Source organism: Equus caballus, chromosome 12 (assembly GCF_041296265.1).
Source record: "Equus caballus isolate H_3958 breed thoroughbred chromosome 12, TB-T2T, whole genome shotgun sequence".
NCBI classification, from domain to species: Eukaryota; Metazoa; Chordata; class Mammalia; order Perissodactyla; family Equidae; genus Equus; species Equus caballus.
Genome location: NC_091695.1, coordinates 27,991,559 through 28,013,605, shown reverse-complemented (window position 1 = coordinate 28,013,605; position 22,047 = coordinate 27,991,559). Strand labels below are relative to the sequence as shown.

At 51.6% G+C, this 22,047-nt stretch overlaps 1 protein-coding gene across 16 annotated transcripts in view; it reads left to right on the top strand.

Moving 5' to 3' along the window:
- Positions 1 to 22,047, top strand: part of LOC111772089 (liprin-alpha-1) — a 112,667-nt gene that overhangs the window by 47,260 nt on the left and 43,360 nt on the right. For 8 of the 16 annotated variants that reach the window (XR_011423942.1, XM_070229638.1, XM_070229636.1 and 5 more), the window contains 12 exons: positions 4,257 to 4,358; positions 4,700 to 4,864; positions 5,509 to 5,583; positions 5,944 to 6,045; positions 6,273 to 6,494; positions 8,160 to 8,306; positions 9,697 to 9,831; positions 11,455 to 11,538; positions 13,493 to 13,624; positions 14,932 to 14,994; positions 16,051 to 16,130; positions 20,132 to 20,267. Coding sequence is in view for 13 of the 16 variants with exons in the window: in XM_070229638.1 (XP_070085739.1) it covers positions 4,257 to 4,358; positions 4,700 to 4,864; positions 5,509 to 5,583; positions 5,944 to 6,045; positions 6,273 to 6,494; positions 8,160 to 8,306; positions 9,697 to 9,831; positions 11,455 to 11,538; positions 13,493 to 13,624; positions 14,932 to 14,994; positions 16,051 to 16,130; positions 20,132 to 20,267 (1,443 nt within the window). In the remaining 3 variants the exon portion in view is untranslated. Of the gene's footprint in view, positions 1 to 4,256; positions 4,359 to 4,699; positions 4,865 to 5,508; positions 5,584 to 5,943; positions 6,046 to 6,269; positions 6,495 to 8,159; positions 8,307 to 9,696; positions 9,832 to 11,000; positions 11,076 to 11,454; positions 11,539 to 13,492; positions 13,625 to 14,931; positions 14,995 to 16,050; positions 16,131 to 20,131; positions 20,268 to 22,047 lie in introns of all 16 variants that reach the window. The other 8 variants (XR_011423943.1, XR_011423944.1, XM_070229626.1 and 5 more) reach the window with 3 other exon arrangements.

Genomic DNA, 22,047 nt, shown 5'->3' with positions numbered 1-22,047 from the left:
ACTGTGTGCACCCAGGAAAGGCCACCTCTGCACTTGGCCGCTTGGCCCGATCTGCTCGCGCTTACTCAGGGGAGTTACTCTGTCAGTCCCACCGCTCCCCTGGCTTCCTGCCAGTCAGCACGCACACTGTCTCGTCCTCCGGAAGGTCTTTCTAAACCCATGTCTGCTGCAGCCCCTGCCCTGTTTCTCTTCCCCCTCTACCGCCCAGTTCCTCAAAGGAGTTTTCGCTTCTCCTCCTGCTCTCTAGTGACCTCAGCCCAGTCAGGCTTTCGGCCCTGCCGCTGCGCCAGAACTGCTGTTCTCACGGTCACCGCTGACCTGCCTTTCAGCAGATCCACCTATCAGTGATCGGTCAGCCAGCATCAGAGATAGGGCTGATTCCTGCTGGGAGCGCTGGATTCCGGCATGTCCTCCTGCCCACTGCCCGCTCCCAGTCTGCTTTGTTGATGCCCCTCATCTCCCAGCCGTCCAATGTTAGGTTGTCACAGGGCTGGAACCTCATCTCTTCTTGTCTGCGCTCAGTGCCTTGTCCATTTGCGTGGAATGCAATTGCTATCCCGTCTTGGCCAACGTTCCCGAGAACTCCAGACAGGGAATTGCAGCTCTGCACTGGGTATCTCACTCCGCGTGAGTGTCTGATGCTATCTCAAATGGAGCAGTCCACACTGGACTTCCGCCCCTCTCTTCAGAACGTGCTCTTCCCATGCTCGTTCCCTTCTCGGAACGTAGTGACTCCGTCCCTCCCTTGCTCCTGCCGGAATCCTTGGCATGCTCTTGGGCCTTTCTTCCTCTCAGATCTGTTGGGTCTGTCAGCACATCCTGTTGGCTCTCCTCCAGGGCATCTTCGGAGCCCTCCGACTTCTCTTACAGTGCGCTCGCTCACCTGGTCTTGCCTGCGTCATTGCAATACCTGCCTGGTCCCTCCACTTCTGGCCTCACCCTCTTACCAGCTCTTCTGAACACAGCATCTCCCTTGAGGGAGTGTGTGTCAGGCTTCAAGGCACATTGAATGACTTCTTTTAGTGTTCCCGGAGTTTCTTTCTGTTTGCAGGCCTGCGGTGGAATACTGAAGTACAGAGTCGTCCGTGTTCTTTAGCCAGTCTTGTGCTCTCAGGAGCAGCCTTTTCTCCAAGGGCACCGTGTGTGTGTAAATTGTGATAAAATATACAGACCATATGGAGTAAAGCGATTCGTTTCAGCAGGGGAAAGGATGACTTGAGTAACTATTGGTGTTGAAACTGTTGTCTATCCATTTGAACTAAAATAAAGTTAAACCTTAATTTTGTACAATGAAAACGTATATACCTACCATTTTAACCAGTTTATTGAGTAGCTGGATGATTTCAGTGAAGCCTGTGTCTGTGGCCCCCGGCTGTGCTCCTGGGGGGGGCGGGGAGGTGCGGCTCTGGACAGGCCCCCAGTCGCCCTGGGCGGTAGTGGCAGTGGTAGGGGCCCTCTTCCCCTCTGTCCCTGACCCACCCAGCTGTTAACTCCACTAATTGCCAGCCAATTGCTCTAGTTCCAGCAGTGCCCTGGGGCATAAATTCCCCTACACACGAACCCAGTCAAATCCTGCCTCCTTTCTAGGAGTTGTCTCCAGGTCAGAGTTTGGTATTTGCCCTGACCCCAGGAGGGTTCCTCCCAGCTCCCCGAAGCTCCAGTTCCCTCCTGCACACCAGCGGGGTACCGTCTGGGCTGTGTCTTGGGAAAGCCGGTCATCTCCTCCCAGCTGCCCAGCTGCCTGTCACCTGACCCCCACTGTTCTTGAGAGCGCCCTTAGGCTTAAACTTCACCCGTGGAGTCAGCTCCTTTTGGACGAGATTAGGAGCTCTCTTACTGCCTCCCCCCGCCCCCCCACCGGAAAATCTCTGAACTAGGGCTCTGGAGCCTGGTGCGGACAATGGCAGGCTCCTCTGAGTGACACCTGTGCTCTAGGAGCTGAGCACTGGCAGGGGTGGGCAGCAGCCTGGGGTCTCTGCAGCCTTGGAACCACTGCCTCAGAGAGCGAGGGCGGGGATGATCAGGGCCAGGATTCTCAGCACGCGCCACCCAAGGTGTGGCGTGAGCCTCTATTCCTTGAGTGGAAGTTGGGCAGAACCTGGGAGCCCGCACATCTCCACCATGCTTCCCTCTGCGCCAGGTAGCTGGGGGCCCAGGTGGGAAATGCTGCTGTCCTGCCCCTCCCAGGAAGAAGTCCTTCTGATGGGGGCGAGGGGACGGGAAGCCTGTGTTCTTGGCTGCAGCCTCTAGATTGGAGTCTCTACCTCCTGGAGCTGGGGTGGGGGAGGGAGCAGTCTTGGTGCAGAAGCCGCAGACTCGTCCCTTTCCACGGAATCTTCATAGATTTTCTTGAATAGATGTTTCTTCATTTGTTATTTGCCCTTAGGACCAGGTCAGAGGCTTTGAATAGTTGTTTTTTTGGTTTTGGGGGAAGATTAGCCCTAGGCTAACTACTGCCAGTCCTCCTCTTTTTCGCTGAGGAAGCCTGGCCCTGAGCTAACATCCATGCCCATCTTCCTCTGCTTTATATGTGGGACACCTACCACAGCATGGCATGCCAGGCGGTGCCATGGCCGCACCCGGGATCTGAACCGGCGAACCCCGGGCTGCTGAAGCGGAACGTGTGAACTTAACTGCTGTGCCACCGGGCCGGCCCCACGAATAGTTGTCTTTATCTATTAATCTCACGAGTTTCACTGGGGAGCAGGTCAGCAGAGCTCCTCATGCTGTCAGGCTGGAAGTTGATCACCCACAGTCATAGACTCTTGAAGAAGAAATTAGATAAAATGGGCGTTAGCTGACTATATCCACAAAAATGTTCACGTGTCCTTCAAGATCTCTGTAAACTGTCTCCATCCCCATCCCCTTCTATTTGTTACCCTTGAGATAACAGCATTCGAGAAAAAAATAAATGTTTTCACTTTACTCTTTTCCATTGTGGAATGTAACAATATGGCTTGCTTCCTTTCATCCCCCAGGGGTAAGTATTTCAGTTCTGCATCATGGCTCAAATAGGCTTTTGTGGGCTAGCCTTATAAAGTCAAATTCTAATTGACCACAGATGGTAATACTGACTTTGAGTTGCAAATGATTAATTTAGGAATGAGCTTTACACCACCTGTTTGTCAATTGATTTTCTAGAATTACCTCAATCAGCCTCTTTTCGTATTTTGACTGGCAGCTGGATTATTTGTTAGGTGAACCTTTATCCGTTCCTTTGTCCAGTAAAGAGAAAACTCTTAAAATGTTGAGAAACGTTGGCAGTTGGCAGATAATTTTAATTATTTCAGAGGAGTTTTGCTCCATTGAAAAACTGACAGGAGAATGTGAGTCCTTTCCTTTCTCCCCAGCTTAATGACATCGTGTTTGTGTGAGGGTGCTCAGTGTTGCAGTTAGAAGTGACCCACGGTTGACAAGGGGAGCGCCTGGCACCTCTCCTCTCAGTGATGTCGTCAAGGAACTTTTTCCCCTTAGCTAACGAAATGTCTTCTTTTTTTTTTTTCTTTCTGCTTTATCTCCCCAAATCCCCCCCGACCCCGTACATAGTTGTATGTCTTAGTTGCAGGTCCTTCTAGTGGTGGCACGTGGGCCGCCGCCTCAGCGTGGCCTGATGAGCGGTACCATGTCCGCGCCCAGGATCCGAACCAGTGAAACCCTGGGCCGCCACAGCGGAGTGCGCGAACTTAACCGCTTGGCCACGGGGCCGGCCCCAGAAATAAGTCTTCTTAAACTTCCCCTTCCTACCAAAGGCTTACCGGCATTTGTGAAAAGTCCACATTAGGGAGTTGGCTTTGAGTAATTACTTGGCCAGTCCGTTAGCGTTGGAGTGCCATCAGCCTTTTCCTGGGGATGCTCTTCCCCAGGGGAGAATCCGCGTAGAGCAGGAGGCTGGGCACAGGGCGGCGGCCTTCGGGGCCTCTTTACTCTCCGGTGGCTCCAGGTCACCGGGGTGCGAGTCGTTTAAAGATGTCTGTGTCCACTTGGTGTCAGGATTCCTGCTCAGGAACGTGTCGAGGGCTTCTCTGGGTCTGAGGAGGTGGGCTTGGAGTCCCTTCTTCCTCCGCTGTGCGTGTGCCCAGGTGCAGGGGTGGAGGGAGGGTGGCGTCTGAGTTATGGCGTCTGCGCGGTCTTGGGCTGGTGGCTCGACCCCCCACGGAGGTCCCTTAGAGCCTCCGGCTGGGGTTGCCTGTGTGAGGACTGGGGTGGCTTGCTGGGAGTCTGTCCTTAAAAGATCTCTTTCCCCCCTTATTTTCTAGGAGTATGCAGCACTCATTAAAGACCTCAGTGCGTGCAGGGAACAGCTCCTTGAGAGGGAGGAAGAAATTGCCGAAATGAAGGCCGAAAGAAACAACACCAGGGTCAGTAGGTGCCGGAACTTGAGCCTCTGGGCCACTATCAGTCACTCTGGCTGGCTTTAAACTCGAAAGACGTCCACTCTACCTGGTTTCAAACACATTTTCGACATTTTCCCACGACTTAACTGTGATCGATCAGTTCAGCGTTCTCATACTTTTCTTGAAATTCATAGTTAAGAATTAGTATTTTGATCCATTTGAGGAGGAATTTCTCTAACTTTCTACTGGATTGAAGGCATTCACACTGGTTCAGCATGAGATGGAAAGGATTGATTTGCCCCGAATCCCAATGTGCAATTGAAGGTGTTGTTTAAACTTGCGTCTGTGTTGGCCTTTTCTCCCAGCTGCTGTTGGAGCACTTAGAGTACCTCGTCTCCAGGCACGAGCCGTCCCTGAGGATGACGGTGGTGAAGAGGCAGGCGCAGTCCCCCGCCGGCGTGTCCAGTGAGGTGGAAGTGCTGAAGGCGCTGAAATTTTTGTTCCAGCACCACAAAGCTCTGGATGAGAAGGTACCGGCGGCCCCGGGGCCAGCCTTGGGCTGCGCGCTGTGCGCCCGGCGGGCGTTGTGCGTGTGCAGCTTCAGTTTACTCTTAGTACCTTCTGGAATTCTTGTCAACAAAGTTCTTCTATAAGAAGACAGTTCTATATGGTTAAAAAGTATTAGTTGGCAGAAATGTTTTAGATTTTTGTTTGTTGTTTTTTCCTTTTTCTCCCCAAAGCCCCCGGTACACAGTTGTGTATTCTTCGTTGTGGGTCCTTCTAGTTGTGGCATGTGGGACGCTGCCTCAGCGTGGTCTGATGAGCAGTGCCATGTCCGTGCCCAGGATTCGAACCGACGAAACACTGGGCCGCCTGCAGCGGAGCGCGCGAACTTAACCACTCGGCCACGGGGCCAGCCCCTGACATAAATGTTTTAAAATTTATTATATCCCGTTTATAGATTTGCTGTTAAGAATTGGGTAATGTAATTTATTTAGGGAGAAGATTTTTCTCAAACTTAAAATTTAAAGCTGTTAAAAGCAAGTTTCCATGACGGTAACATCAATGAGAGACGTTCCAGGTGTTCTGTGTTATATTCTGCTAGTGATAGGGTCACTGTCCGCGAAGGCTTGGAGAAGTGTGCACCCACACACTCCACCCCTGCTGTTTTCAGGTGAGAGAGCGGTTACGAGTAGCACTTGAAAGATGTAGTTTGTTGGAAGAAGAATTAGGAGCCACACACGAGGAGGTAAGCTTGCTAAATCATTGTGTGCTTGGAATTGAGGGCTGTTAATTTTTACTTCTTAATTTTGAAAAAAGTATGATGCCTTAGTGGTGGATATCGGATGTTCTTTATCTTTCTGAATCTGGGTCATTTGAATGACTCGTAAACTAGACTTTTATTTCCAAGTTGCAAAAGTCTCTTAAGTACCCGGTTGGCCGGGAGATAATAAACTCTGTTTTGATAACCTGGTTCCCCTCAGGGTGGGTGACACCACCATGTGTTTTCTTTTTGTGTTATGGTTACAGTTTATAGTTCTGTTTTTCCAAAAGAAGTTTGCTATCTTTCCTTATTTCTTTGCTCTTATCCAATTTTTTTTGGTTTTAGCTAATGATTCTTAAGGAACAGAATAATCAGAAAAAAACACTCAAAGATGGGGTGCTTGACGTAAACCGCAAACAAGAAAATACACGGAGCACTAATGGAAAGGCAAGTCCGTGGGCTTTCTCTTTGTCGTCTCCTAGTTCCATCTGCCCGCAGTGTGCGTGCAGCACTGTTTCACAACTGTTGTCGAGCCCCGCTTCGAGCTTGAGTGTTGTGAGCGCTGTGCCATCCAGCAGGTCTCGTAAATCAGCTTTGGTTTTACCTTCCTCCTGGAAGTCCTTTACTTCCTAGCTCACCAAACAAGCCTATTTAAGGATTTTTTCCCCCAGCAGCGATCTTCCAATGGTTCCTTAAGCCACGAGGAGGACCTTGCTAAAGTCATCGAGCTCCAGGAAGTCATAGATAAGCAGTCGAGAGAGCAGAGGCAGATGAAGGAGCGTCTGGCTGCCCTTTCCAGTCACGTCACGGAGCTGGAGGAAGACCTGGACACCGCTAGGAAAGCTCTCATCAAATCTGAGGAAATGAACACCAAGTTGCAGCGGGACGTCCGCGAAGTGAGTGGTGGTGGAGACGGCGCTGCCCTGGAGTCCCAGGGCTGGGCGGTTTGGGTTTGATCCTCGCTCATCTTGTCCCTCACGCTCCCAGCTCCCTCCAGCCTTTGGGTTACTGTATAAGTGACGGCCAAACAGAACAGCACTGTGAGGCTGTGGTAGGCGCCTCCCCATCTCTGTGGTGAGGCCTCCTTTCCCTGAGGTCTTCGGAGCTGGAGGACCCCCGGTCCAGCTGGTCTGTTAGCCTGGTGGCCGCGGCTCCCCGCCGTGCTGCGGTGTGGCTGTAGTGCCCTGGTCTGTGGGTCCCTCACGTCCACGGCTTCCAGGCTGTCTGAATTTATTCTTCGTTATGCTCAGGTTTCCTTCTTGCTTAAGGGGAATGTTGGTTTCGGTTGTCTGCTTGTTCCCTGAAAGTGATGTGAGCGTGATCTGCTGAGCGTTAAGGGCGCGTTCCTGGCAGTCTTCCGGCGCTCTGACCTTCTGCTCTGCGAAGGGATGGGTGACGGTATTGAATGTCAGAGGTCGGACCACAGCGAGAGTGGAATTGGCTCACACTGTGCCGTGAGGAGCGTGCTGGAACAATATGCAGAAATAGACTCGTTTCCGGCACATGTTTCTGCACGTAGAATTATTTACGAGAACCTGTCTAACCATCATTATAAGAGCAAATGAGGGCTGGATACTTTCTCTGGTGCTTCCTCCTGTCACTGCAGCCCGTCCTTTGTAAACAAACAGAACACACGCACGCGCACCCCTGCGAGACCATCTCAGAGAGCCTGTCGGGAAGACCCTTCAGACCTTTTCACGTGGGTGCGGAGCAGCCGCACTGCCCCTTCAGCAACTCGGTGCGAGCAGTTTTCTGTAGGAATTCAAAACAAAGGAAAAGACTGCATTTATTACAGAACTTGTTTAGTTATATTGTTCTTTGGCAGCAGGAGGAGATTATTTATGTGGCGGAGTTTAATATGCAGAGGATTTCGAACTTCTTTAAGACCCGTCACTTTGAATATTAAGACGTGGCTAACGTGAGTTCCTTAGTAAACAAAGAGGGACCTGAAATGGACTTTTAGGTTGGGGGACAGGAATGGCGCTATCAGAAAGTTCTGGTCCTGGTTTCAGTGTTCGATACTGTGTAATAGAATTTTGCTGCTGAATGAGGCATCAGAAGGTTGCATCCAATTAAATTGAACTTTGACTTCTGTTCCCATTTGTTAATGTTATTGCTTTAATTTTGTGGTAATTGCATGAGATTTCATCCAACTTCTAGCCAAGAAAATGAGCCTAGTGTCTCAGCATCGTGTCCTTGAGGGGCTTCGCCCCGTCCTGCAGGAGCGCACTTGCATCGTGAGGCACACAGAGGTCGTGTCTTCATTGTCAAGACCTTCACCTCCTGGGATTCTTGCAAGATTGGGCTATTTTATTATCCATTTTTCTGGGTAATCTTATGTAGAAAAGGATAAGCTTCGTAAACTGAGTGGCCAAACATAGTAGGTGAATATTTATGATATTTGAGATAGGTACATTGCCATTCACCTTGAAGGAAACTGGCATCTCTATCAACTGAATTCTGAGGACACTAATTTTATATTTGATTTCAAAATTAGAGTTTAGTCCAGTTTTTTCTCTCTTTAGCATTCACCTTTTTTCCGTCTGAAACACCTAATGTAGGCCATGGCCCAAAAGGAAGACATGGAAGAGAGAATCACTGCTCTGGAGAAGCGCTATCTCGCGGCGCAGTGGGAGGCCACCTCTGTGCACAACCTCAACGACAAACTCGAAAACGAAATCGCGCACAAAGACTCCGTGCATCGCCAGGTAGGGGATCTTACAGAGCTCTGTCTGGCTTTCGCTGAATAATTACTAAGGCAGTTAAAGGCCTTTTTCCTGTGACTTCCATGTTGGAAACCAAGGCCCAATGTAAAGTTTTTGTAATCTTAGACTACTGTGTTCAAAAGGGTGAATGACTTCAACTGGCCAGTTTTAATTACTTAGGATTTGATTTAACCATTTTATGGAACTGCACTCCTTGCTTCTTTCTCCTGTTTTGTTTTGTTTTAAGTGAATGTTAATCTGTTGCTTGTTAGCGTTTTTACCAAAGGAGCAGAGTGGCAGAGAGCTGCAAGGCAGTGGCTGCTTGTTAACAGCTGGGTCAGTGTAATACATGGCGCGTTTAGAAATGCAGCCAGCAGGGAGAGTCTGCCCCTCCTGCGGTTTGCTGAGCCACGCTTGCTCCTGTTTCTCTGTAGCCCCAGAGAATCGAGTTAACCAGAAAACCCCAATCCAGCTTCTTGAAAATAAAGTGAGTTCATCTGGTATATCATAAAGTATATCATTAAACCCAAAATAAAAATAAAACATAAAATACTAGGAAGCCATTAACAATTTTATTGTGGAATACTGTTTGAGAGCTTGGGAGTTGTTCACAGGGATGACTTTATAGGGCAGACCACAAAATACTGTGGACAGTGTGATGCGTTTTCCAAAGGTTTTCAAGCGTAATATATTGTCTGTATGTCTACGGAGATACGTGCACACAGGAAGAGGAGAAAGCTGCTTAGGAGCAAATGTCCACCTCTCAGGAACCTGAACTTACAGATGATTTTTAAAATTTTCTTTTTTTAAGAAGTTCTTGTCTAAATTTCCCACATTGAAGTTTTTTTTAGAGTAGGAGGACTTTTTAAAAGAACAATGATACATTTACAAAAATAGCTTGACTAGCTTTTCCTTAGGCCGACTCTTCGAAGGTCTCTGTTTCAAAGGAGAAGGCCATCTTTTGGCTTACCTGCCCCTGGCAGTTGGCTGGAAGTAGTGTTACCTTCAAATCATGGGTCTGGTTATTTTTTAAAAAGGGTTAATGATGACTCTTCTTCCTTAACTTGTCACTAAGAATGAGCAAGCTTCCACAGAAAATGGGTTTTCTTTCATGTACAGGAACTTTGTTTTTTGTTTTTTGTTTTTTTTTTAAGATAAAAGACTTCTTCAAAGATATTTAGGTAAAGCAAATACTTTGGCAGAGGCGCTTTGCACATTGAAATCAAGCCCAAACAGTGGAAGACGAGGTTCACTCTGAAGTGCCTGCCAGCACAGTGCTGCTTCTGTCAGAGCTGGTTTAGGAGATGTCTGCGTTTAGAGTTTTCCTCAGTTTGTCAATATGGAGAGGGCCAGAAGATTTGGTCCATTTTGATGCTCTGCTCTCGTTTCGTAGACTGAGGATAAGAACCGCCGGTTACAAGAGCGCCTGGAGTTGGCGGAGCAGAAGCTGCAGCAGACCTTGCGGAAAGCGGAGACGCTCCCCGAGGTGGAAGCGGAGCTGGCCCAGAGGGTGGCCGCGCTCTCCAAGGTGCCGCCTTGGGTTCCCTTCTGGGGCCAATGTCGGGATTTTGATCTTGAGATGATTTCCCTGTGTGCCTTGTTTACCTTTTGTTCTTATGTCGGTGCACCTCCGCCCACGAAAGAGCTCAGATTGGTTCTTAGTCTTGCGTTGTCTGAGGTTGGACCGCTTTTTAAATGTCCAGTGTGAGCCTCCTCTTTTGTTATCCCTGAACTAATTTCTCTCCAGTTTTGTCAGGTGTGTGCTGTTCATCCCCAGGCTGCTTGATCTAAGAGTCACTGCTGCTTAGAGTTAGTCAGCAACTCAAAGTGTAGGATGGAAGCTTTGTGTAGAAGGATAGACTTGGTCCCAGAAATCGGAAAACACCATTCTCATTTGTTTTACTTTTTCTTTTTTTTTTGCTAAGCAAGAGTCACCCTGAGCTAACGTCTGTTGCCAGTCTTCCCCTTTTTTGTATGTGAGCTGCTGTCACAGCATGGCCACTGGCAGATGAGTGGTATAGGTTTGCTCCTTGGAATTGAACTCGGGCTGCCAAAGCGGAGCACAGCGAACTTAACCACCAGGCCACCAGGGCTAGCCCTGCCATTTTCTTTTAAAGACAATGAAAATAAATTTGTAATAAACAAATTTTTAAGCAATTTATTCATTCATCTGTTCAACAAATGTTGACTAGGCATATGCAAGACACGCGCCCTGCCCTCTCTATCCACAGGTGACTAGGCACCTTCAGAATGATGTTGTAGGTACTAGAAGCAGGTGGCCCGTACGGGAGGAGGAAGCACGTGATGACAGAGAGCCCAGCCTCCCTGGGCCTAGGGAAGGCTTAGCCTCCAGTGCCCGTGGGAGTCAGCCAGGCAGAGAAGCGGCCCCGGGCCAGGGGGCCTCCTGGCAGAGGCCTGTGTGGGCGCCTCCGTCAGTGGTTTCATGTCGCCTGGTTCGAGCTTAGTGAGCTGCTGGGGAGGGCACCCGTGGGAAAAGGGCAGGACAGGCACAGGCTGCTGCTGGTGAAAACTCGCCTTGGGTGGGTCAGATGCTGTCGAGTGCGCACAGGCCTCCCTCAGAGCAAGTTCACTGCTAACAGCTGTCGCAGAACCACTTCTCTTCCTTCGTGATCTGTGTTTAAAGTGTCGGTTTCTTCTCTCCCCTGTCGTCTCTCCTGTCCCTGGTTGGCCTTATAGTCTGACCCTTTGTCTTCTGGAATGTCTGCTGCTAAGGAAGCTAAACTGTTCGAACTTACTTCCCAGCTCAGGAAGGTAGAACGTGTGCATTGCTCTCACTCGCGCTTGCTGCTTCCTGCTTTCCCTGCTGACTAACCAAACGCGGTGTGAGGGTGGGGAGCATACGATCCACTGAAATTGGGCACGGGGTCGGGGAAGCACATTTCTCTCAGCACATTTGTCACCAACACCAGTCCTGCCTCAGCGTCACCAACGTGAGAGGATTAAGCGCTTCCCAGATGAGCACGTGAAGCCACGTAGGCTGTGTCGGGAGATGTAAGGAGACGCTTTCCGTCTCACGTGGTTGACAGTGGTGCACGCAGAGCATGTTCCGCTGGCTTCCGCCGCAGTGGCGTACAGCATGCTGCCAGGGAAGCGGAGACCCTGGTTGAACTTACACTGTGTTTGCTGACAGGCCGAGGAGAGACACGGCAACATTGAGGAGAGGCTGCGCCAGATGGAGGCACAGTTGGAGGAGAAGAATCAAGAGCTGCAGCGGGTACGTGTCCAGGCACAAGGCCGAGCGCCGAGCCCGGTGCGGGGGGGACGCGCTCAGGCAGGGGAAAGCGACACCTCGTGATTCCACTTGTCCCGACGCGGACACCGGTCCCTTCTCCATCCTGTCATGTGTGTTTCGTTTGTGGCCTCATGTACGAGTCGTCTGCTGACAGGTGCATCCACCCCGGGGACAGTCATGCCAGCACTGCAGCAGGGGAAGAGCTTGGTGCCCGTAGGCCCTGCAGGGAGGTGGGTCCCCAGCCCGAGGAGGCCGCTTGCTTCTCTGACCAGCCCGTCAGGGGGCCTGCTCCAGGCGCCCCTGAAACCTGAGGTGCTGGCCTGGGGTCCCCGTGAAACTTAGAGTGAGGCGTGTTGTCCTAGATGACAGGTCCACTTGCTTAGGATATGGCACTGAAAGCCCAAATTCAGGTCACGGGCCTGACTGTCTCCCAAAGTACCAAAGTATGACTGCAGACACACAGGTGTGTGCAGAGGTGGGTATTGGCGAGGAAGAGGAGACTGTGACTGAGCTGTGAGCTGTGAAGAGAGTGTGCAGTGGAGGCTCGTGTCAGTTGAATCCTGAGAGAGTTTTCCCTGAGGAGTTGGTCAGGTGTCAGTGTGGAGCATCCAGGCAATGGAGCGAGTGGCCGTCCTGCGTCCGGCTGGCACCCAACCTTACGACACCAATTCAAGGCCGTCAGATTTTATTTTCACCAGAAGCCCGTATTCTTGGGCGTGGACCGCAGACTTTCAAACATTCTGACTCCCTTCAGAAGATTGTATCTTAGTCCTCTGCCTGCCCCCCATACGCACACGCGTAGCTCTTAGGCAGAGATTTTTATCCGTTTGGGGATGCACTTCCTTACTTTCAGAACTGTTGATAGAATTTGGAAGGACCAGTGTTGAGATAGGGGTGCCATTAATAAGTAAGGCAATTCCAAGTAAACGTTTAAGTTGCTTTGCTTTAAAAATATTTGAACACCGGTGCCTTATTGTGTGGTGTGCTGGGTCTCTCCAGATGGTGGTAGCTGCTGTGTGTTGGGCATGATTCTGAGAGCCTTCTGTTTGATTTGACCGTGACCCATGAGAAAAGGGAGATGCTGGCACCCGTGGTGGTCAGCTGAGGACGCTGAAGCACGGAGGGCTTGACTGTGTTGGCGATTCCCTGTGGGCTGCTCCTCCAGGCAGCGTGGCTTGAGCGCAGGTCTCAGCCCCCGAGCCATGCTGCCCTCTGCCCGGGAGCTGCCCACCGGCCCGGGGGACTCACCCTGACAGGTGCCGCCTGTTAGCCCTTCCTGTCCCCTCCACGTGCCCTTTGTCTTTGTTCAGAATAAGGGGTGAAAGCAAGCTTTTTAAGCCATGAAATTGATGATAGTTTTATAAAACACAGACTTAGCGACTTTATTTTTAAGTTTTAAAATTACTCGTGATTATTTGTAATTTTTCAACATAAACGTTCATTACGAAAAATTCAAGTGATGTAGGAGTATAAAGAACAGGTGAAAGTCTCTGTCTCCACTGTTTTTTCCCCAGATGAATTTCTTTACCTTTTGCTTTGTGAGTTGAGTTCATTTTTTCTCCGGAATCCAGACGCAAGCTTCTGTTTACATGGGCAGATTCCTCCACTGGTGTGTGGATAAGCTGATCCCCTTGAAACTCTGCTGTGTCTGGGTGTAAATCTGCTCCTGGAGCCCACCCGACAGTCAGGGATGGGTGACGTTGCTGAGGCCCCGTGAGGGCCTCGTTTAAGGAGCAGTGGACGTTCTCATTAACGCTCTCGCAGACTTGGCCCTGCCTTTCTCTGCGCCTGTGAGGCAGTCCTGGTCATCGTGTAGACGTCCACTGATGGCGGAGGGCCGGAACAGCCCAGGGATGGCGGCACGGGTGACTCCACGGTGGGGGAAACGATCCTGCCTTTGCTCGCAGTGGCCAGGTTTTTGTTTCTCCTGTTCCAGGCAAGGCAGAGAGAGAAGATGAACGAGGAGCATAACAAACGCCTGTCCGACACCGTCGACAAGCTTCTGTCAGAGTCTGATGAGAGGCTCCAGCTTCATCTCAAAGAGAGGATGGCTGCCCTGGAAGACAAGGTGGGATGTCACACACCTCGCCGAAGGTTTCCCATCCTTTACAGAGAGATCGCCCATGTTCTGCTCCCCAGGAATGCTGCACAATGGTGGTTAACAGCCATTACAGGAAGTAGAAATGACTCCGTAAGGAGGAAAAAGTGCCAACTGTTAACCGCTCGCTGAATTAACTTCTCGTTTGTTATGTTCTTGCCCAATTTGTGTGTATGGAAGCTTGTTTACCATTCTTATTCTCTAGAGCAGGAGTTGGCAAACTGTTTCTATAAAGGGCCAGATAGTAAAAATTTTAGGCTTTTACGAATTATGAGTAATTGAGCAAAATAATTTCATGCCTACTAATAATGAGCATGAAAGCAGCCGTTGGTGACATGTGAGTGAGTGACTGTGTTCCAGTAGAACTTTGTTGACAGGGACAGGCCCTCGCTTGCCAGCCCCTGCACTGGAATCTTTTGCTGGGCCCAGCCCTCACCCCTTCGTTGCTCCTGCGTCGGAAGTTAATTTCTGTCTCATTTATAAACATAACGGTGTAGGAGAATGGTGTAAAATAAAGGCTTGGATCAACTGAAAGTGTTCCAGCTCCTCCCTCTCTCCCTCCATTCGGTTTGGAAAACGTCTGAGCAGGACTCATGCTCCTCTCATCATGGGGACACTTCAGCCATCCCCAGGGTGAAGGAGAGCCCTAGAATTTGTCAGAGAAGCTCTCATGGGCGACAGTTGCATTGGGCCTTGGCACGACCTGTCCCGACTGCACGGGTGTCCCTAAAGATAACGGCCAGAGCCTGCCCTGAGGTGGGCACCGTGGTCACGCTCATTCGAGAGACACCAGTGGTCATTACTAATGACGTGACGTTCCTGTTGCACAGAGCCCGTCAGGAAAGGCGTTATCAGAGACCACACAGGGCGCTTCCCCCTTTCCTCCTTGATCAGTGGGCCAACCTTAAGGGCAGAATACTTTTACCTTAGATTTAAACTGTACATTTGAAACTTATGTCAGGTTTCCCAAGTGACCGATGAATTGTAAAATCTAAAAGCTACTATAAACCAGTTTAACGGATGCAGATAGGCCTACACTATGGGCTTGACATGCTTACTTAGAAAAATCCATCACGGAGATAGTAGGTTCTGTATTTAAAAATTATCATGAGAAGTTGCGATGGTCTCACTGTTGCATTTCACTCTAATACTGCTCATGAGTACGTTCACGTGGCCCCTTTTCCGTGGTACTTTATTGTCTTAGACAGAAATGTAGCCATACTATTATGTGGAACGTTTTCAAGAATCAACACTAAAGGACTCTTCATCTTTTGCAGAATTCTCTATTACGAGAAGTTGAAAATGCGAAAAAGCAGTTAGAAGAAACACAACATGATAAGGTACTTAAATCTCTAAATCATTGAGAAATCCGTGAATTGAGCGAGTTCACTGTTGCTATAACTACTACAGACGTTGGGTGAAGTGGGGTCAAACTTCCCTGCTGTAAGATTTATGGCACTCCTAGAGTTGTGCGTGAATGCGTTTGTGTTGGCGGTGGATGTTAAGTCTGGCAGCGGGTAGGGATCAGAGTTCTGAGTCCTTTCTGGGTTCATTTGGAAGGTAAAACCTTAGCACAAACCTGTCGTCTAGAACTGTGCTGTGCAACAGAAGTGTAATGGGAGCCACATGTATAATCTAAAGTTTTCTAGTAGCCACATTTAAAAGTGTAATATGAAACAGGTGAAATTAGTTTTACTTAACCTGATAGAGTCAAATGTTATTTTATCATGTCATTAATATAAAAGCTAATGAGCTGCTTTACATTCATTTTTTCATAGTGGGTCTTTGAAACCCGCTGTGTGCTTTATAGTTACAGGACATCTCAGTTTGGACCAGCCCCATTCAGGTGCTCAATGGCCACGTGTGGCGAGTGGCTGCTGTATGGGACAGCATAGATCTAGAAGGTTATAGGTGACTTAAAAAGTTTTTTGTCAGTTTTCCTTACTGTTTTGACGTGTACAAAAATGAGATTGGACGTACAAATGAACAAATGATTCATGAATGAATGAATGTGTGCTCGATGTGAGACAAAGACAATACAGAAAGGAAAAAGACAACACAGGGAAGTCTGTGCAGTAGAAGGTGAGTATTGTTCGCCTCTCCCACCCCAAATCTCTCTACAGAATTAATAATTGTTAATGACTCGGTGTTTCGCCTCTAAAAACTTCTCTTTGACTAAGACATGACTTTTTATGCATCAGGGTTTATAAAGCTAATTTGGTGGTCTGAGTGTTTATGTTTACTATAGGACTCTCGGAGAAAACGTTCTCAGAACTAAAATACTTGATATTTATAACTGCTAATTTAACCTATTATGGTTATGTTCAACATTTGATGCAAATAATTTTAAATCCTGAAGGAGACAGCTGCAGTATGTGTAATTTGCTGTTTTGTAGGATCAGCTCGTACTGGACATCGAAGCCTTGAGGGCTGAGCTGGACCAAGCGAGGCTGAGAGGGGTGTCCCTTCACCACGGGTACGGCACTCACGCGTTCACAGACACTCTCCAGCACCTGCTGTGTGTGTACGGGGCGCTCACAGACGTGCTCCGGCATCTGCCGTGTGTGTACAGGCCACTCACGTGCTCACAGACGTGCTCTGGCACCTGCCGTGTGTGTACGGGCCACGCATGTGCTCACAGACACTCTCCAGCACCTGCCGTGTGTGTACAGGGTGCTCGCACACTCACAGACGCACTCCAGCACCTGCTGTGTGTGTACAGGGCGCTCACACCCTCACAGACACTCTCCAGCACCTGCTGTGTGTGTCCGGGGCGCTCACAGACATGCTCCGGCATCTGCCATGTGTGTCCAGGGTATTCACGTGCTCACAGACATGCTCCGGCACCTGCCATGTGTGTACAGGGCACTCATGCGCTCACAGACACGCTCCAGCACCTGCCCTGTGTGTACAGGGTGCTCGCACACTCACAGACACATTCCAGCACCTGCTGTGTGTGTACAGGGCGCTCACAGACATGCTCCAGCACCTGCCGTGTGTGTACAGGGCACTCACGTGCTCACAGACATGCTCCGGCACCTGCCATGTATGTACAGGGCGCTCACATGCTCACAGACGCACTCCAGCACCTGCCGTGTGTGTACAGGGCGCTCACATGCTCACAGGCGCACTCTGGCACGTGCCATGTGTGTACAGGGTGCTCACGCGCTCACAGACACACTCCAGCACCTGCCATGTGTGTGCAGGGTGCTCACGTGCTCACAGACGTGCTCTGGCACCTGCTGTGTGTGTACGGGGTGCTCAGACATGTTCAAGCGCCTGTCGTATGTGTATAGGGCGCTCACACCCTCACAGACGCACTCCAGCACCTGCCGTGTGTGTACAGGGCGCTCACATGCTCACAGGCGCACTCTGGCACGTGCCATATGTGTACAGGGTGCTCACGTGCTCACAGACACGTTCCAGCACCTGCTGTGTGTGTACGGGGAGCTCACGCACTCACAGACACGCTCCAGCCCCTGCCGTGTGTGTACAGGAACACATGCAGGCCACAGGGGCAGCCAACTGAACACACTGCCTGGCCTGAGCTCAGGGAGCCTGGAGCTTCGGAGCAGGCCGGAGGGCAGAGGACAGCATCATCCTGAAGGTTAGGTTCTGGTACCTTGGAGGTTCCCGTCACGTCCTTGACTCAACTCAGAACCGCAGGAGGAGGTGGGGCTGGGGACGATTGATTAGTGTCGGGCATATGAGTCTGAGGCACCCGACAGAGTGTGGGCGTGATGGTGTCGGGATCGGAGGACAGAGCCCAGGGTGCCAGAGGAAGCCCCGTCCACCTGGGAGTGACGGTCGCATCCTCGAGGTGAAAGAGAAGGCCGCGGAGAGCCTGCGCTGCTGGAGCGGGAGGATGCCCTGACGTTCGCGTGTCTGGTGCGGCGCTTGGAGTCTGTATGTTTTGAAGAGGCTGAGAGTTAACGGCGTGGCGCTCGCAGATCTTTCGAGGCGTGACCGGGCCGGCTGCTGCGGGAGTGAGCCCCCTGGCTCGGCGTGAATCTACCAAGTTGCCCGGCATCCTGAGTTTTTCTTCCTCATCGTGGTAGAGGCGGTAATTCTCATTTAGGTGATTTACTTCTTTGTAGAAAATGGTCATCAAGTGAGAGTTACACTTTAGCAAAAGTTATCGAAGCGCTTACCTGGTGGCAGTGACTGAAACACAGGAGACGGGCCCCTGCCTCCAACACGACTCAGGAGGAAGCTCCGAACCTCTGCAGGTGTTCCGGCATTTGCCAAGTTAGGACATCCTGAAGGTTTAGGGTATCTTGCGGCTGTCCCTGCCTAACCCACTCCTAGAAACTAGAGGAGAAATCAGCGAGGACAGAGAGGCAGAGCCAGAAGCTTCCCCTGATGCCGAACCCGCTGGAAGGTGGAGTTTCGAGGAGGAGAGTGTGCGCTTCAGAGAGCGAGGTGCAGAGGAGGACCAGTGCAGGGAACAGGCACTTGCTTTCTGCTTCAGGTCCTCGCTGGTGGAAGGCTCGTGTCGTTAGAGCGCTGCAGGCGGACCCGCTGCTCGGGATTGCAGGCGTGTGTGTGAGGAGGCTCTCACAGGCACGTGGGTGAAGAGGAAGTGGACACACGTGTGTGACTCTTGTGGAAGTCAAGTCCTGAAGGGAAGGGAGCCGGTGTAGGAGCTTGAGGGGGTGGCAGAGCTGGGGGCAGTTTTTCCGATGGAGACGTCTTGACATGTTTGCCGGTCCCAGGTGTGATGTTAGAGGTGAAAGACAAGGAGAGAAAGGAGCTCTTTGCTCTGGTAGTGCAGAGGTGGCAGGAGGAGATGGCCAAGGTCACCTGGGGCGGAGTGGTCTGAAGACAGTGGGCAGGAGAGGCTGCATGCGGAGGGAAGGGCTTTGTTTCAGGGAGGCAAGGCTAGAGGCTGCATGTCAAGTGGCCTAGAAGAGAGGTGGTTGGGAGCTGTAGAAACGGGGGGAAGACCAATCACAGTAGGCGTGGAAGGGCCTTGGGTGGACTGAGGAGAAGGGGTCTGGCAGGCAGGGCAGGCTCAGCTCATTTGGTGTGACTCCACGGTGAGATCGGTCATCTTGTTTTTGTGATCTTCTCCATGAGAAAAGGTAGTCTAGCTTGAGGAGTGGAAAAGCACGGTGATGGGTGGCCTTCCATAAACAGATTGGCCATATAGAAGAGAGGCTTCAGCAAGTGATGAGCTGCAGGGTGGTGGCGGGTCGGGAGGCAGGTAAGCCTGGGAAGGGGTGTCAGAATCGGGAAGCATTTGTGCTTCCCGAACCATCCAGAGGTACACGCAGGATTTCAGGTGCATCGCTTTCATCTGCCGTTGAACCGTCTCACGGCCCCAGAGCAGTTGGGCTGGAAGTCACCCTGAGGGAGAGTGAGAGTGTCGTGAGGAGTAAGGGGTAGAGGAAGTAGGGCTGGGTGTGCTCCAAGGGGAATTCCAGACTTGGAGATCTTCGAACAGGCAGTAAATCTCGTGTAACGCTACAAGAAGGTATTTCTTTAAAAAGATGTCGAGAGGTGTGTACCAAAAGTAGATGAGTTGGCATGTCAGCCTGGCCCTGTCCACGATCGGGTGGGGAGGCTCGAGGGGTCCCCTGTCTAACTGGCTTTAATCAGATGAATGGGCTCTGTCTTCTCAGATCGTAAGGCCTCCTGAAAATGAAGGCAGCCAGCCTTCTTTCCGGAGAACAGGGAGGCCCTCGGTGGCGGGCCAGGACTGAGGTGTGGCTGGGGTGCCCACGGTCAGGGCTGAGCGCTGGGCTGGGCTGCGCCCTCCTCGCCTCTGCTCACCAGTTCCTCTCCAGGGCCTCTCCTAGTGACTCTCTTGAGCGTCTCCCTCGCGGGTGCTCAGGGCCCCAGTCACTGGTTCAGGGGACTGTTTTAGCCGGGCGTGTTGATTGTCTGTCAGTCTGATTGCACGCAGTCTCTGCTTTTGGTTCGGAATCCTCAAAGCGTCCTGCCCAGCCCGGTTCATACCAGCCCGAGCTGTGGTCAGAAGGGCTTCTGCAGCCGCTCCCTCCGAGGGGCCTGTGGGAGCGCTTCAGACAGTGCCACGCAGAGAGAGGAGTGTCGGTGTCCACCAGCCTCACACTGCGGAGCCTGGCACAAATGGGAGAGTGACCGTGGAAGGCCGCAGGTCGGGGTGGGGGTGCTTCCTGGTGGGTCGAGGAGAAGGTCGAGCAGAGGCAGGGCTGAGCACCCCTCTGCGGGCCCTGACATGGGTGACGGATGCCTCTTCCACGGCCCAGACAGCTGGACCCCATCCTCTCATCTCCAGGTCTGCAGTGGCAGCATTGGCTTTCCTAGGTATGGAGTGTCCCCGCTGGCGGGGCTGAAAGGCTCAGTGCTGGCGGGAGCGAGGACAGAGGTGCCCTCCTTGGAGTCCTTTTTCTGTGAAATTACGTGTTTTCCAAATTGACAGCTTCTGGCTTGACTAACAAACTTAGTTCGCTTTTCTTATCTAATAATGACCTTTTGTTTTCCATATTTCAGCCGACCCCACTTGGGCAGTGTCTCGGATTTCAGGTTCCCTGTGGCAGACGGTCCCGCAGACGCCTCCAGCAGCAGCGCGGTGTTGCGGCGCCCCCAGAAAGGCCGCGTGGCAGCCCTGCGGGATGAGCCGTCCAAGGCAAGGGCCTCCGTCCTCACCGCCCGCGAGCTGCCGGCCCTCGGGCGTGTCTCCTGCTCGTCCCGTGACTTTGAGACTTTGGGGATTCCAATGGTCATAGGTCGCCTTCTCTCTTCCCCTCCCCCCATTTTCCTTTTTCTGGCTAAGAGTTTCGTTTTAGGCATGCTTTTTTCTGAAGAACAAGTTCTGATAGAATATGACCTACTCTTAAGTGCAACGTAATGTAATTAGTACGGTTTGGAAGCAGCGATAAGCGTGAATGAATGCGTGTATCCGTCATCTTTTAGTGAGAAGAATTCACATCGGGAAGTTTAAATACCTTCCTACTTGTGTCTGTTTAACAGCACGTCTTTATCTACTTCTGCGTATTTTTATTTACAGCACCCGTATTCAGTGCACACCTGGTTTGGGCCAGGCGTCATTATAGACTAGGGCTCCAGCAGTGAATACAGGCAGAGAAGATGCCCGCACCGCCAGGGCGCACGTTCTAGTGAGGAGCCAGCGTGCGTGAGAAGTACAGTACGGGCCGTGTGTCAGTTTCCTCTCACTGCGGTCACGGGCTGCTGCGAGCTCAGTGGCCTAAAGCAAGGAGCACTTAGAGTTCACAGGTTCCGTGGGCTCGGGGCTGTGAGCAGGACGGTTCGGGCTCAGTTCTCCTGAGGTTGCAGCCGTCCGGATTCTCGCCTGGGGCTGAAGAGTGCACTTCCAGGCTCACTCGCCTGGCTCTGCCTGGCCCCTCTCTGGGGGCTGCTTGAGTGTCCTGGAAAGGTGCCCGCCAGCTTTGCTCCGGGCTCATTCTGAGAGAGAGCCAGGAGAAAGCCCCAGAGCCTCTGAGGCCCTGGTCTGGAGGCAGCACGCCTTCACCTGGGCTGCACTCGGTGCGTTAGAGTGAGTTAGCGAGTCCTGCCCTCACTGTGGGCCAAGGGAGGAGTGTTAGAGAAGTGTGGACGTATATTTAAACCACCACAGGGTTTCCGATGGTCATAAGCAGGGAAAGGAAACCCGGGGTACCCTGAGCTGTAGGAGGGGAATGATAGTTTTAAGTAGGGTAGCCAGCGAGGTCTCACAGGGACGGTGACATTTGAGCCAAGGAAGGGAAGGACCCATTTGGAGATATTAGAAGGTCCTGCCAACACGATGTGCTGATGGGTTGAATATAGAGTATGAGACAAAGAGGCGAGTGAGGCCCCCGAGGGCCCGTGCTTGAGCAGCTGGAGGCTGGAGGCTGTCTCCTGCGATGAGGAAGACTGCGGGGCAGGGGAGACGAGTGGAGCCTGGCCCTGATCAGGTCGACAGCCCTATCTGCTGTCCAGGTGGACGTGTCAGGTAGGCAGTTGGATATTCTGGCCTGGAACCCAAGAGAGAAGTCTGGACTAGAGATAAAGATGTGGGGGTCATGACCATACAGATGGTGTTTAAAGGTGTAAGATGAGATCAAGTCCAAAGTGGGTGCCTGTTGATAGAGAGGAGCTTCCAGGATAGAGCCGTGGGCCCCTCCAAAATTGAGAGGTTGGGGAGACTGAGAAAGGACCGGCAGGAGACTAAAGAGTGACAAGGAGGTAGGCAGAAACCCTGGACAACGGGGCCTGCAGCCGAGTGAGCGAGATGCTCAGGGAAGAGGGAAGAGCAGCAGGCCTGGGCCTGCCGATGGGCCAGACGAGAGGGCGGTGGAGGTCAGTGGCGGACTTCTTAAGGTGGGCGCTTTGATCCTGGAGCAGCTCTGTGGGAGGGGAGGTGAGCAGGAGGAGAGGAGGTGGAGGCGGAGTCGAGGCGGCTCTGG